Source organism: Peromyscus eremicus, chromosome 2 (assembly GCF_949786415.1).
Source record: "Peromyscus eremicus chromosome 2, PerEre_H2_v1, whole genome shotgun sequence".
Taxonomy (NCBI): Eukaryota; Metazoa; Chordata; class Mammalia; order Rodentia; family Cricetidae; genus Peromyscus; species Peromyscus eremicus.
In genome coordinates, this window is record NC_081417.1 from 103,501,019 (window position 1) to 103,514,401 (window position 13,383).

Below are 13,383 nucleotides of genomic sequence, written 5' to 3' on the forward strand. Positions count from 1 at the left end.
TCTGGAATAGGTGTTTATGTGCTTAAAGGGTCACGTCTAAGTATATTTAACCTTCAGTGTTATTTTTATGACTGATAAGATTCTCATTTCCTTTTTCTTATCTTCATAGTGAGGAGCAGTATTGAGAGTGGGTCTGGACAGGAGACCAGTCAGTCCATCAGAGGAGTGTAGGACAGGACCATGTGAAACACCTTTTCGTTGGGGAGAAAGGTGCTTGCCCATCGGAGCTCAGTGAAAGGTCCAGGCATCCACACAGCCTGCCCCTCTCCTATCCAAACTTCAGTATTCCTACCGTTAGTGGAGCTCAGTATTTCCTCATTCTGGGCCTTCCTGGGTGTCAGTCCAGGATGAAGTTCTTTCTTTGTCTCAGATTCCTCTGGAACTTGTTGAGGAGCTGCATTTTCCTGTCTGCACCCCGGGTACTAATCCTAATCACGACCGAGAGAGATCCAGGCGGGACTCCTCATCAGTTTGCTCTGAGCTGACACTTTTTCAAAGTCACATGCTTTATGACTTTTAGGTGGAAGAATTAAGAAATGGGCCTAGAACCTCTGAATTAAAAACTATTTTTCTTTGTCTTGTGTAATACAGTGCAGAGAACACAGTTCCGTGGGAAGAAAACAGTTTGATACCTTGCACTATGGAATTATTATTATTATTATTATTATTATTATTATCATTATCATTATCATTATCATCATCATCATCATCATCATCATCAACATGCAGATGTTGTTCACTTTTACTTGGCTCAGGTCTTAATGCCTGGCGTATAGCATAAAGTATTCCTCTGTCTAAAGAAATTGCCAGGGTTTAGGGCAAACCCCCCTCCAGTGAGATAGTGAAAGCGTTACTGAGAGGTGGTTAGTAGATGATCCAGGGTGTGCTCCCTCATGTGATAGAATTCTGCCAGAACAAATTCACCATGCTTCCTTGATTCAATGAATGAGCTGCTGAGTGGAACACCTGGGCTGGGGTGTCTATCTTATCGCTAACATTTTGCTGCCACCTAGTGGTCACCTTTTTGCCATTGCAGCCCTGACAGCCCTAATTGTGGTCATGCTATCCATCAATGACCTGCGCTTTGGTTAATTACTATTGAGCTGTTAAAAATACAATAACATTTAAATTGTGCTTTGTAAAGGGCAAAGCGCTATACAAATGTTAACTGTTATTAGAACTAATTATTATATGGCTTGTACCTAATCTGTGTATTGCTAACAATAAGCTAGGCAATTCAAGATTCATTTTTGGTTAGCTTAGAAAAGTATTATTGTTCTATCTCAGTTGATATGACAATACGAATATCAGAACTGGGTATTCTTTTATGGTGATCTTTTTTTTTTTTTTTTTTTGGTTTTGTTTTTTCGAGACAGGGTTTTCTATGTAGCTCTGGCTGTCCTGTAACTCACTCTGTAGACCAGGCTGGCATTGAACTCACAGAGGTCCACCTGCCTCTGCCTCCCTGAGTGCTGGGATTAAAGGTGTGCACTACCACTACCCAGTGATGATGATCTTTTTAATATACTGTGATATGATATTCAAATAACTGTGCAGTGTGTGTGTGTGTGTATGTGTGCGCACACTCTCGTGTGCATATGCACGCATATGAACATGCATGCACCTAGTCCGTGAATGCATAGGAGAGCACTAGGTGTCTTCGTTATCGATCTTCATCGTGTGTTTTAGGATAGGGCCTCTCACTGCACTTAAAGCCTATTATTTTGGCTGGAATGGCTTGTCAACAAGTTCCTAGGATCTGACTGTCTTTGTCTCCTCCTGCTGAAGTTACAAGCTCACATGATCATGCCCAGCTTTTACGTGAGTGCTGGGATTAGACCCTCTGGCTTTCACAGCAATCATTCTTACCCACTGGGCCATCTCTCCAGCCCAGAGAGCCTTGGAGTTAAAATTCTCTTTAAAGTTTTTAGAATTCCTGTAGAATATTTATGCTAGCAATTCCAAAAGCACAATTGAATGTCTAATGATACCATTTGTTTTTATTTTAGCTGTTGGAGGCACCAACCCTTAACTCCTTTTTGTTTTCAGTGTGCAGAATACGTAAAAGCTGCCTCTGCCCAAGTCATTTGTGGTTTACAGCTGGCAGACATACCCAGAAGATTCTAGTATGAGTTAAGTAGGTAGAAATAGTGAACTAATCATTTTGAGTCATTTTTAAGACTTAGGACATTAAGGTGTAGATGATTTGAAATGAAAGGAATAAAGCTTTAGGAATATTTTCTAGGTACATACTAAAAATTGGGGGGAAAACATGGAAACCTTTTAAAAGGTCAATGGGTTATTTAAATCATAAGAGAAAGGCTAAAACTCAAGATATAGGCTGAGGGTATGTAACTTATTAAGGATATTCAGCATATGTATATCAACATGCACACACAGAGTTAGAGTATATATTCATATGATATGACAGGCAGTTAACATTGCAGTCCTGAATAGAGTTGTAACAGTGCCTTAGAACTCTGGCCTGGGAAGTCACATGTCCCTTTTAAACCTTTATGCCTGTGTCCCTTGAGGTGCTGTAGGAGAACTTCAGCCCTGAACACCTTGAAAAGTAGACTCTACAAAATTGCTTGTTCATTGAGAACAATAAACCCCAATTTTTATTTGAGCTTTGAGAGAAATAATCTGTCCATACAAATACAATATCCGTCTTTCTTCACCTAGTTTGGCAAGAAACAGAAATTGAGTTTTCCTGATTGAATCTTATATAATATGTTCCGTTTGCTTCCAGCTGAACAGAGGCATCAGGAACTGTGCACGTGTGCATGTGTGTCCCCCTTTTTTCCTGTAGGTATTCTGTACGCCCAACACTCATAAAACTTGGTTGGCCGGTTCTTTAGCATCCAGCAAGTTCTGGATTAGTGCTGCCATGCATCCATGAAGACTGTGGGCTGAAGATACTGTATTGAGGGAAAATGAAAAAGATATCCACCGTCATAAAACTTCGAAATTAGAGAACAAATAATCCCTCTTCATAATTTATAACTAAAATTATAGGATATAACCTAATACAGGGGCTATGGGAGAGTTTTAAAGAGATTCCCTGCTGGGCTTGGGATGGGGTCCCAAGGAAGAACCATTTGAAATCTGAAGGATAAGGAGCAATTACTACTAATAATTAATAACAATAATAAGCAGTCAAAGGGAGAGCCATGGTCAAGTTTGTCAAAATATGAATCAAATTGTGTCTAGTTATACCTTTGTCTAATTCTTTCTCAGTTTTATGTGTGTCAGTATGGAAAGATAGCTCAAAACCTTCCCCTTAGACTCCTAGTTAAAACAAAGGCTTCCATCCTAGTCAAGAGTAACCTTCCTCAGGAGATGTGACTGGCCTGAAAGCGTGCAGTCGTGGGGTGCCGGGGTGCTAGGTGTTGGTCTTGGCTGCTGGGAAGTGCATTAGCTGTTGAACTTGTTAGGCTCCTGTGCTCTGGGACAGCAATGCTGCCTGAAGGATGTGGGCTGAGTTAGCTTCTCCACACAGGACTCCCTGTGCTGCTCCTTATGCAACAGAAACTAGAAAATCAGTTAGTTGTCTTCTTGCCATCATGACATCATGCAGGGCCTGAGAGGGGCCTCGGGCATGGCAGATGGAATCCAAGGCTGGGGACTGAAGTCTCCTCTTTCTGGTTGTGCTCTTCTGAAAGCTTCCTGTGTGATCTTGAGCACATCTCTAAGCCCATCTCTTCCTCCGGGTATCTACTCTCGGGTGTGGACACTGTTCACACAGAGTTATTTGGGGGTGTGTTACTTGAGTGTTCATAGGAAGAGTCTTGATGCCAGCCAAAGGCATAGATGTCATGTAGGAGAAAAATTGCTTTCCATATGGGTATTGGAGAAAGGCCTGGAATGCCTGCTTCAGCTGTGTATATCATGACGAGAGGGGTGTCCAACCAGCACCTGCATGTTTTCTGAAATGCTCAGCATTACCTCCAGTTAAAAAGCAACAGAAATGAGAAACACTTTACAAAGGAAAATATGGCCACAGATGCACTGTGGTATGCTAACTTGAAGTTTCTTGATAACAGCTCTTTTCTTTAAATGGTATGTGTCCTTTCAGCGGATTGGGACACAAAGCCCCAGATTCCAATTGAATTGTCACACAGGGTAACTTTTGACAAGCCTGTCATTTGTCCATTTTCCCTTCTGACCCAGTGGTACTCTGGGAGATCAGAGGGGAAAGAAGGATTAATGTCATTGTGCACAGATGAATACACAGTTTCTTTCAGAAAGAGATTCCAGTTGTTGGAGTTGACTGGGAAACACAAGCCCTCAGCACCACTGTGCCTTGCCCTGCTACCATCCAGAACCACAGCTCCTCAGTGCCCACCTTGGAATTTGGCCCTTCTCTCCTTGTGCAGATAAACCATGGTGTAAGAGCACAAGCCAGAGGGAAGGATCGTGGCATTTCTGTGAGGGCCGAAATAGAGCTGTTTCTCCCCAGTTTACTCAAGCTCGGTGTTTTCTGTTTCTGTCCAGTGGGATATCTGATGTTTGGTTGTTGGTGCTGATGGTGCTAGGGTGTGTGTATAGGGAGGATCTCTCTGTCTCTGTATCTGTTTCTCTCTGTCTCTCTCTCTGTGTGTGTGTGTGTGTGTGTGTGTGTGTGTGTGTGTGTCTTCTTTTTAAGCCTCTGCTGGGGATTGAAACTAGAGCCATAGGCCTGTAAGTCAGGTGCATTACTGATGAACTGCAGCCCCAACCCTGCTGCATATTTGTTTTGATATACACTCTTCATTTTGAGAAGAGAGGTCAGGGGTACATGTCAGAAGTCACAGTGCACTTTGAACCAGGCAGAAGTCGAACCTGGCCCTCTCACTTCAGCTTCAGAACACCAGGAGCTCCTGTGTGAGTGTGGAGCAGTCATGTTGTGTGGGATTCTGACACTGTCTCTTTTGGCATCCAAGCACCGGCTGTGTGTTGGGAGTTGGACTTGCCCTGTCCCTCATGAGCCACAGCAGCCACACGGAGTCACGAGTTCATGTGGCAGCATCTCTGCGGAAGCTGTCTGCCTACCTAGATGACAGTGGGAGCCAGAGCCGGACATTCCAGGAGGTAGGACGTGGGTCCATTCTGCCTTGCTCTGCTTTCTTCTGCTCGCTTCGCCTCAAGGTTTTGTAGCCCTCTAACTGAAACGTTCGGTTACAGCTGCAAATAGGGAGAAAATCTGAGTGGTGAGCCACGTAAGTTGTGTCGTGAGGCCTCCAGATTGCACTTAGACTTAAATGTGGTGTAGGAGATAAGAACCGTTGAGAATACAGAAACCCCAGGCAGCAGCACTATGAGCACTTCCCAAGAACTGCGGCTTCTGGAGGTTAAACCGAGGGTTTTCAGAATTGTCCTCAAGTGAAATGTGACTTTTCAAAACAAGCCAGAAACAAGCTTAAGAAACCACAAATAAGTGCCCACTAGTATGAAAAATTATTGAGGAAATTCCCTTTACCATATTTGGTAAAAACTTTTTTCCCATCCTGATATGACAGAAGAGTATGCAAAGAGTTGGTATGACACCATTGACATGTGTGACCCATGTTTAGCTGGGGTGCTTTAGGCATGTGTCATGTCTTCTCTGTTGTACCCAGGTAAAGCTGAACTGCCTGTTCCCGCCTTTGGGAGGGGCAGGGGTGACCTTATGGCCGGGCCACATTCTCCCTCTCATTAGAGCAGATTCTATTTTCTCCCAGCCTGCCCACAAGCTATTGATGGGTACATAATGGCTGTTGTGTTTCCCCGCTCAGCTCCTATGCTTTCAGCAATGGGCCTTGTTGTTGGGGAATTTCTTTGTGGCACAGAGGACTGAAGTTTTGTTCTAGGTATGCACTGCATTTCTATTTTTAAAGTAGTGTGGAGCATGAATTACAAATATGTGTGTATGTGTATTATTACAAATATTGTGTGTGTGTGAAAGAAGAAAGAACCATTTGATTAATCAAGAAGACAAGGTTATTGTAACAATGCTTTTGTCTGCTGTGATGTTTGGATTCATAAGTCCTTCAGAAAATATTTTTGCCCCTCCTCAGATGTTTTCTAACTGGCTTCTTCCTTGGAAGCTGCACTTATTTATTTATTTATTTATTTATTTATTTATTTATTTATTTATTTATTTATTTATTTATTTTTCAAGACAGGGTTTTTCTGTGTAGCTTTGGAGCTTGTCCTGGAACTCACTCTGTAGACCAGGCTGGCCTCGGACTCACAGAGATCCGCCTGCCTCTGCCTCCCAAGTGCTGGGATTAAAGGCGCTGCTGCTTGTAATTTTATACATCAGCCAGCACTGGGAGTTGAACTTTCTTCCTAATCTGAATAGCATTAGAAGAAAGGGTTTTATGGTGAACATAGGAGGTAGCAGGAAGAGGTTTGCAGAAACTGACTTTCTCAAACTTACTGACCCTGCAGATGTAAGTTTAGAAGACTCCCAAGTATTATCTCTGCTCTCATTATCAGTTTTTATTTACTTATTTGTTCCTGTACTCATTCATTTTCTGACTAAGTTTTCACACCTATACCATGACAACTGTAAAAACAAAACCAACAGCGAAACCCTCAGTGCCACACAACTTAGCCAACTCCCAAGCCTGCACTCCTGTTCGGCGTGCTCTCAGTCCCTCCGAGGGAACGGAAACAGCTGTGTTCACATCTTGACCAGCCTCTCCTGGGAGTCTGGGGTGGAGTGCATGGCACTTTTTAGCCGGTAAAGATCTACTTCCTGATGTTGTTGACCGTGCTGTGTCGGGGCATCGAGCTGTGAGGCAACTGTGGTTTAGAGGCTGGAGACCCGCATTTGAATCCAGGTTTTGTCTCGTAACTATTTGCATTTGAGCCTCTAAATCCTGTCTAAGATGATCCCCATCTTGACCCTGTTATGAAACAGAATATAAACCAGACAGCAAGCTGGTACCCAATCTGGGGTATCTGTATCTAAATTCAGTCCTCCTGGGGAATTGGACAGATGAGCTATAGCACCTAAGCCAAGGTCTTTGATTTTTGCCTGTGAGCAAACATTTTTTCGGCTGTGTTTTCTTCCTAGGTCCTGGCCTACACACTTAGCTGTGTGTGTACATCAGCGTTCAGTGCTGGCATTATCGAGGCCGTGGAGGCTGAAGACATTATGAACAAGCTTCAGCTGTTGGTAGAGAACAACCAGCAGGTTGGAACATGTGCCCCGATGATTTTTCTCCTTGAGTTTCATGTTGCTGTTGCATGCTGTCTTCTAATTACTCAGACTGGGATGGATTCTGTTGTATCTAGAACTGGGGAAAGTCTAGAAACTCTTTGCTGTCACCATCGTGGCCAGCAGCCACCGGCCACCAGATGCCTTTCTCATGTTTTATCTCACAGCTTCTGTGGACATTTGTCTGAGAATGTAAAGATGGGGTTTAGATGTTGAGACAGGGTCTAGCTGTGGCTGAACTAGAACTCAGTATGTAGATCATGCTGGCCTCAAACTCATAGAGATCTACTTGCCTCTGCCTTCCCAGTGCTGGAATTGAAGATATGCACCACTGTGCCCAGCTTCATAATGTTTTTAATTTCTCTTTCTCAAATCATTACTCTATATTCATAAAATCTTAAAACATGAATGAAATGCAGGAAAAGCAAGGGACTGTGTTGAGGGGGAAGGAATTTAAATGTGTAGCAGAGAAGATAATGACCAAAACTCATCAAGTTATGAATGCTTAGGACTCTGATTAAGTCAAACTTTGGCAAATTCCAGACATATAATCTTCATTCATAACTGAGTACGTACAGGGAAGTTCAAATACTTAAAAATTATGCCTAGCATGCTTGCTCTTAAATACTATCCAGTCTTTAAAAAGGAAGTTCTGACATGTGCTGTGACCTGGATGAATCTTAAGTATATATGCTAAGAGAGATGAGCTAATCACAAGAAACTGCTGCCCTGTTCTGCTTGTGTGAGACACTTAGAGTGTCTCCTTAGAGTAAGATCACAGAGACAGGAAGTAGATTGGCAGTTGCCCCTAGGGTAGGGTGTGGGAAGGTTTAATAGCAGAGATTTTATTTTTCAAGATGAAAAGAGTTTTGAAGATTGTCATACAACTGTGGATGTACTTGATGCCAGTAAACTGCTATCCATGCTTAAGACAATGAGAAAGAATTCTAATTGCACATGCGTAGACTCCCCCAGCCTGACTTTTTGGAAAGATTTCTCCATGTTTTAGTTCTGGCCTTTGTAACATTGTTACTGTTTTGTGATTCGGTGATTAAGTGTTCAGAATATGCTTTGCAGTAACAAACTCAGAAGTGTTCATACACTGCATTTGTCGTGGAATGTTTTCTTGCTTAGGAGGTGGATTTTGACCATGGGTGGTGAACCTTGGGCTTTTCACCCATACCTTGCTCTGAGAATTTAGATTGATTGAGCTATCAATTAACGGTACAGAATTATTCTCCTAACATAAACTACCCACAGCAGCAGACTTCCTTACAGTAAGACTCTGTTGTAAAAGTCCACATCAAACTTAGGGATAAGAATCCTAGAAATGCTTGTTTTGCTTTTGTGTATGATAAATGTTCCCTATGAGTCCTTATTTATAGCTTTTTTTCCCCCTCACCCCTATTTTTATTTGTACCAGACTTCAGGCTTTGCACTGGCATTAGGAAATCTGGTTCATGGTTTGTCTGTGTGTGGACATGGAAAAGCTGAAGACCTGGGTAACAGACTCCTCCCCAACTGGATTAGAGTTGTTCTGACAGAGGTAAAAAGTCATCGCCTGTATGCTATTATATAGTTATATAAAGGAAAAAGAACTGATTTATTGGATTCTTTATAGGAACTGCTAAGATATAGTTTAACAATAAATGAACAGGTAATTTCAAGTGAAAGAGACATGTATGCCTTTAATCCCTTGTAAATAGTATAATCTGTCAACCATTACAGGTTGTCTTATTTTTTAAAAGCTGACTACCTGATAGTGCTTTAACTTTTAAAACAATGTTACGGTTTTCTGGGCAAATAGAAACAATAAGAAGCCACCTATGATTTAACAGCCTTAATGTCTTCCTTTATTCTAGTCTGTTGTTATTTCGGGGTCAAGTATCAATTTCATGTAGATCCTATGGATGTGTTATAATTTTAGCCATTGGCCTTGCTGTGCAACAGTAACGTGTGTAGGTTTCAAAGCCAAGGAGTATTTTGCTGTTGACTGTTCTGATTCTTGGTTTGCAGGGTGCCTCCACCATGCTCTGTCTGGCAGCCCTTCATGGTCTGGTGGCATTGGTAGGATCGGATGTGGATGCCATGCAGGTAAAGCCAGGAACTCTGAAGGGAAGGAACTGAATGAGTACACAGCCATAGCAATATTAGAGTGCCATTAGCTTCCTAGCCTAGGGGAAGAGGAATATGCAGTCATGGTAATAGTTACTCTGGGCTTTCAGTGCCTTGCTCTGTGAAAAAGAACTCTTGGCTGAGAATTCTTTCTGTAGAGATTTGTTCCTTGTTTGGTTTAGTTTATAGGAATCAAACCTCTTAAGGTGGGGACTGTCCATAGACTTTCCTGCCTGAGAAAGTGACTGAACCATAAGAAATTTCAAAATTCATTCATAAGGAATTACAGTTCACATCTCTAATGTTCAAGTTTAAATCTTTGTGTTTTGTTCTGAAACATTATCCCAGTGGACATAAGTGTGTGTGAGTTTATCACAGTTCTGAATTGTATGCCTTTGTTCATATAGTAAAACTTTTGAGGGACCACTATGTGCCACCATGAAAACGTGCTAAGAAATCAATGGTAAATAAATCCTGGGCCCTGCCTTTGAGGAGCTTACCACTTACGTGCTTGAAATATACTGAGAGCTGATAAATGATCCCATTCCTAGATGACTGCTCATGCCCTGGGTCATTTCTGCTCACCCTTTCAGCTAAAGTCAGAAGCCATCCAGAACGCCCATTTTCAAGCGAGACTTAATGAAGTCATTAGAACCTTAACTGAGGTAAGCAGAGGAATTTTCAGTCCCTGCACGGGACGCACATCTCCCCCTTTGTTATCTTTCGTACTGCTTGTCGTGGTGTGTCTTACCTGGCAAATGTGAAAGTCTAGCATTCATGTTTAGTTCGTGGGGTGTTTCGAAGTAGTGTATGGGCCTGTGTTCATTGACAAATATGCCCTGCTCCTGGAAAAAAAAAAAAAAAAGAATACTGGCTTTTTTAAGTTAATTTGTTATTGATTCACCTTAAAAATTAAACCTGACTTTGCAAGGGTTATCTAGCTTTTGGGCCAAGGACAAATAGTAGGTGGCCAAAGGGCAGGGCAGACACCAGGGAAGAATGGTCAAATGACATTAGTTCAGATGAGAGTTTGTGAGTAAATAATTGTCATTGTCACTCTTGCTGAGGCATAATCATGCTCATCTGCTTTGAAGGCTTTTGTCTGTTAGGACTTTTATTTTTAAAACGTTATGTTTGCTGGATAAACTGTGAAAGTGCAGGTTGAGAAAAGCTGAACCAGTGTTACAGCAGTCCTGAGTGCGCGGTCCTGCTCTTCCTAAGCATCGTGTCCAAGCTGGGTTTTTGCGACTGGTATTCTTACTATACCTGGTGCTTTCTAGCTGATTTTTTCCCACTTAGCATACTTGTTTTCATTCTTATAAAACATGACTAATTATAATACTTAGCACATAAAAATGTTTTAGTAATTCATGGTGGAAAAGCATGAATTTCCGAGCAGAGAAAAAGTATTTTACATATATGAATAAGAATGTGCTCAGAAAAAGAATTCTACTGAAATTTAAGTTGTTAAAACTTGGGAGAATTGGAAACAATTATTTTAAAATGTTCATGAATTATAATAATCATGGTAGAAATTATCTAAAGAATAGAATGAGTTAAAATTTCTATCTTTAGAGATACTTTATAATGAAGTAGCTTTGCCTTTCTTTCTGCTTTTTGAATTATTTTCTTTTAAGACAGGATCTCATGTGTTCTAGGCTAGCCTCAAACTGTATAGCTAAGGGTGACTCTTACTTAACTCCTGATCCTCCCAAGTGCTGGGATTACAGGCATGAGGCACCACACTTGGCATATGAGTCCTGAAGCTGAACCCATGGCCTTTTGCACACCGAGGCAAATACTCTACCAACTATGCTCTAGCCCCAGACCCTTTTTGAGCTTTCTTTTACCAGTTTTTGGGAACAGTCTTGCTCAGTGAAGCCTGAGAATATTGCTCGTACTTTCTGCCATAATTGGTTGGTTGATTCATTGATTCATTCATTCATTCAGCAAATACTCATCAGCTAACGGGAGAGTCAGGTCTAGTGTAGGAGACTCATGTTAGCATTCTGTTGTAGAACTTCTCGTTCTCAACTAAGCCTCTAGCTCCTACAAGGTTAATGAGATTCTCTGGTGGCCTTTTATTGAATAGAGCTTGGATTTTGCCCCATCACCAAACTGCTATTTTCACCAATAGGTCATCAATGTCTCGGGGGTGATTGGTCTTCAATCAAATGCAATATGGCTTCTAGGACATCTTCATCTATCTACCTTGTCTTCAAATCAAAGCAGAACTTCTGGTAAGATTAGAGTCCTCATATCCTGGAGCTGGAAGAAGGAATGGCTGACTCAGGCCCTGCACTTTGCTAAAGGGTTTGGGCATCACAACAATTCTACATGATGGGATGGGTGTTATGATCTTTATTTTATATGTGAGCAATGGAGTATAGAGAGCTTCCAGATGTACTCTGGATCACATGACAGAAAGCGGTGCTTTGGATTTAGATTTATTGGCCTCCAAACCTCATATTAATTCACACTTCTGCTCTCGCCTCCCTTAGAGTGTAGACGTTCAGTCAAGTACCTATATTTTACAAATGAAAAATAATAGGCTCAGAAATATTATATGAGTTACATTAAGAGTTTGTTTAGTGACAAGTCCATAAACAAAGAATCAGGTCCTTGAAGCTTGGAACAGACATCTTATTTTTACTAAAAGTAATGGTGTTATGTTTCATTAAAAATCTCTTTATAGAGAGCTACACAGTGAGACTTTTTCTCAAAAAAAAAAAAAAACAAAAATAAAAAAAAACCAAACCCTGTCTATTTATGCCTGGGATTTTTCTGCCCAATGACTTTATAAAGGTAATGAGCAAAACACATTGAAAGATGTGTACCTCCACAGGGTTTGGAATCCTACCTCTTCAAATAACAAAGCCCTTTCTATTTGTATCTTTTGAAAAAAGCAATAAATACATTACAATTCCCATGTGCTTAATTTATGTTTGTACTTGGAGGTTTCCTGGAGAAAGAACCACCGTAATATATCTGTCCCTTGATCCTTATGAATGGTATTTTGACTCACTGGCCATCTTGTGCCTGGTCAACAGAGGTTTAGAAACTGAAGATCCCTCACTAAAACTTAGTTTCACGTATTCCTGGCAGTCATCTACTGATAGCGTAACGAGGAATGTGGGCTTCTATAATTTTTGTTTCCCTCACTGCAGTCACTCTGCAGCTTCCGACAGAGGACTTTGGTCCACATCCTTCCCAACATGATGAACTGTAGACATCTGGAAGCTGTCGTATTAACATGGGGAAGGGAATTTAAAAGCACCTTAGTGATGTAAGAAACTTTTGCTAGTGCTAGGTTTGAAGGTCCGGGCTCTTACAGTATCCTGGTAAATAACACATTACGCCAGGCTTTGTGTGTGTGTGTGTGTGTGTGTGTGTGTGTGTGTTCAGACTTACAGTTGTATTACAGAACACTTAGTCAATGTACTCAAATCAGGTAATAGTGAGTCAGCCTACACCCAGGTTCTTAGGAACAGAATCATTGTGTGTCTGGAAAACACAGCTACTCATTCCTAGGGGAGTTTTCCAGTTGAGCCATTGATGGCAGCAAAACTGTCTCATGAAACAATTATGGAGGACTGGGAGGAGAAGGATTTAGGGGACTCTCAGGACTCAGCTAGCAGAAATGTCACTGGCTCACTGGTTCAAGTCAGCAGCCACATCTGGTTCTTTGTACATGTTGATCACTTAAAGGTCTCTACCTTAAGTAAGAGATGGTGCTGTTAATCCTGCTTTTTTAATTTCCTCGGTTCATACAGTTGACGCAGCATCCTAACAAGGCCTCTAGGACAGTGCCTAAGTTCAGAAGCCCAACAGGCCCCTTGCCTACCCTGAGGAGGCCATTGCATTGGAGCTCATCGATACGATAGTGTGCAAGGGAGGGAGCTTTTCTTTTTAAGTCTCTCCTAGGTTTGTCACCATTTTAGATTTTCCTGCATAGCCTAAGCGATTCCCTCAAAGCCATCATTTAATCTAATAGAATTAGCTGGAGCCACAGAGTACTGTGCTGAGAATAATGGCATAAACATCTCTGCCTTGTCTCTGGGTTGATACGGCAGCATGAG

The 13,383-nt window shown here is 41.6% G+C and overlaps 1 protein-coding gene across 1 annotated transcript in view; it reads left to right on the plus strand.

The window, feature by feature from the left end:
* The window catches only part of Focad (focadhesin), a 293,097-nt gene that overhangs the window by 246,640 nt on the left and 33,074 nt on the right, over window positions 1-13,383 (plus strand). The window contains exons 29-34 of the mRNA XM_059254513.1: window positions 4,926-5,073; window positions 7,046-7,165; window positions 8,613-8,735; window positions 9,206-9,283; window positions 9,898-9,969; window positions 11,442-11,544. Coding sequence (XP_059110496.1) covers window positions 4,926-5,073; window positions 7,046-7,165; window positions 8,613-8,735; window positions 9,206-9,283; window positions 9,898-9,969; window positions 11,442-11,544 — 644 coding nt within the window. The remainder of the gene's footprint in view (window positions 1-4,925; window positions 5,074-7,045; window positions 7,166-8,612; window positions 8,736-9,205; window positions 9,284-9,897; window positions 9,970-11,441; window positions 11,545-13,383) is intronic.